Raw genomic sequence first — 1,489 nt, forward strand, 5'->3', positions numbered from 1 at the left:
CATGTACATGGTTGGAATCTACGGATAACACTAAACACTGTTCCGTAGTTTACGTTGTTGGTTCACAAAACTAAGTTAATCGATACTATCTATGGGCTACGTGAGTATGTAGAAGACCGCTGGTGGTCGGATGCACATGGACAGTTGCGGTTCGATGCACGCCTGGAGTCATAGATGACCTCTTGTGGCTCCAGGCCACACTTTGATGTACGTAGGTGGCCACACTGCACGCGTTCGTGCGCCGCGGCGGATATAAGGACAAGGCCGACAGCGTCAAGTTCACGCTAGATAAAAAGTTTGAACACTCAAACTGGACATATCTGGGCTCGTCGATTGACAGATCATACTTCTATCCATATCAACGTGACAAACGGTGCCGAGAGCTTCTCGGAATCAAGGAAGACACTTCGACGGAAGTGGTGTATAGGATACCATTACTATTCGATTATTTTCCTGGAGTTTCGTGACGAAGGACTAGCCTGATCACGGATGCACGGATCAAATTAGGGTGCCCATGCAGGGATGATAGGATTCGAGATAATCCCTTTCGTCTGAAGGTTGCTCAGCATCATCTCGCGGGCTGCACACCTGTTCGTAGGCCTCGTCTTGCGGGTTGTAACGACTGGCCAAATTGTTCGCAAGCAGCGAACACGAACCTCGTGTCGGCTTTTATATACAATGAACTGTCATAATTTTTTTGGCGTTGCACTAAAGCCGGTTTCTGTCGAACATTGAGCCAATCCCCTCGCAGGTTGTAGAACCTAGTATGTCGTTGGCTTGCAAAGAGCATATGATTTTCTGGGTAGCATACCAGTGCAAAATATGATTTCTTGCGCTGCAATGGGGGAGTGAGTGCTACGGAAGATCGAGCCAATTTCCCCGCATGCTGTACACCAGTACATAGCGTCGGCTTGTAGTCACTGTTATGATTTCCTGTGCTGCATCGGGGGCGAGGTCTCTGACACATTGAGCCAAACCTCTTTCCGGTACAGCGGTAAAGCCGAGCTGCTAATAGATGTGATGGTGCGCTCGGCTGTCTCAACCCCGCTGGAGAACATGAACGTGGGCGGGCTCGCCGGATTCGGGGATAGCAAAGACACACTGACGCTGTTTCGCCTGGGTGTTCCGTAGTTCGGGCCATGGATGCTGCTATAACTCAATGGCGTAGGGGTTATGTAGCCGTGGCTGAGTGCCCTGGCGGTGTTCCCTTGCGCACTCACAAAGCTGCGGCTTTCCCCGCCACTCTCCACAATGGCCTGTGATTTGTTACTCGTAGCCATCCCCTTGGCCCATCGCTTTAGAAACTTTCCTTGGGCCGGAAGACTCAGGAAGCTCTCGTTGGACAGGCTGTACAGTGACGGTTGAGCGATCATATACACTTTCTCCGAATCGGAATCCAGAGCTACGCCGGGCAGATCTGCCGAGGAGGTCCGTGCAGACGGCAGTGAAAAGAAGAGTTGCGACGGCTTCCGGTTACTTCCACTCCCTT

General features: G+C 51.3%; 1 protein-coding gene across 1 annotated transcript; it reads right to left on the minus strand.

Annotated features, from left to right (window-relative positions):
- Positions 1-923: 923 nt before the first annotated feature.
- SARC_16003 (hypothetical protein) lies at positions 924-1,373 on the minus strand (the record flags this gene model as incomplete). The annotated part of the gene is made up of 1 exon (XM_014289886.1): positions 924-1,373. One exon carries the CDS (start codon positions 1,371-1,373, stop codon positions 924-926), a length of 450 nt encoding a protein of 149 aa, XP_014145361.1.
- Between the last annotated feature and the right edge of the window lie 116 nt (positions 1,374-1,489).

The sequence above is a fragment of the Sphaeroforma arctica genome (assembly GCF_001186125.1).
Source record: "Sphaeroforma arctica JP610 unplaced genomic scaffold supercont1.7168, whole genome shotgun sequence".
Lineage (NCBI taxonomy): Eukaryota > Ichthyosporea > Ichthyophonida > Sphaeroforma > Sphaeroforma arctica.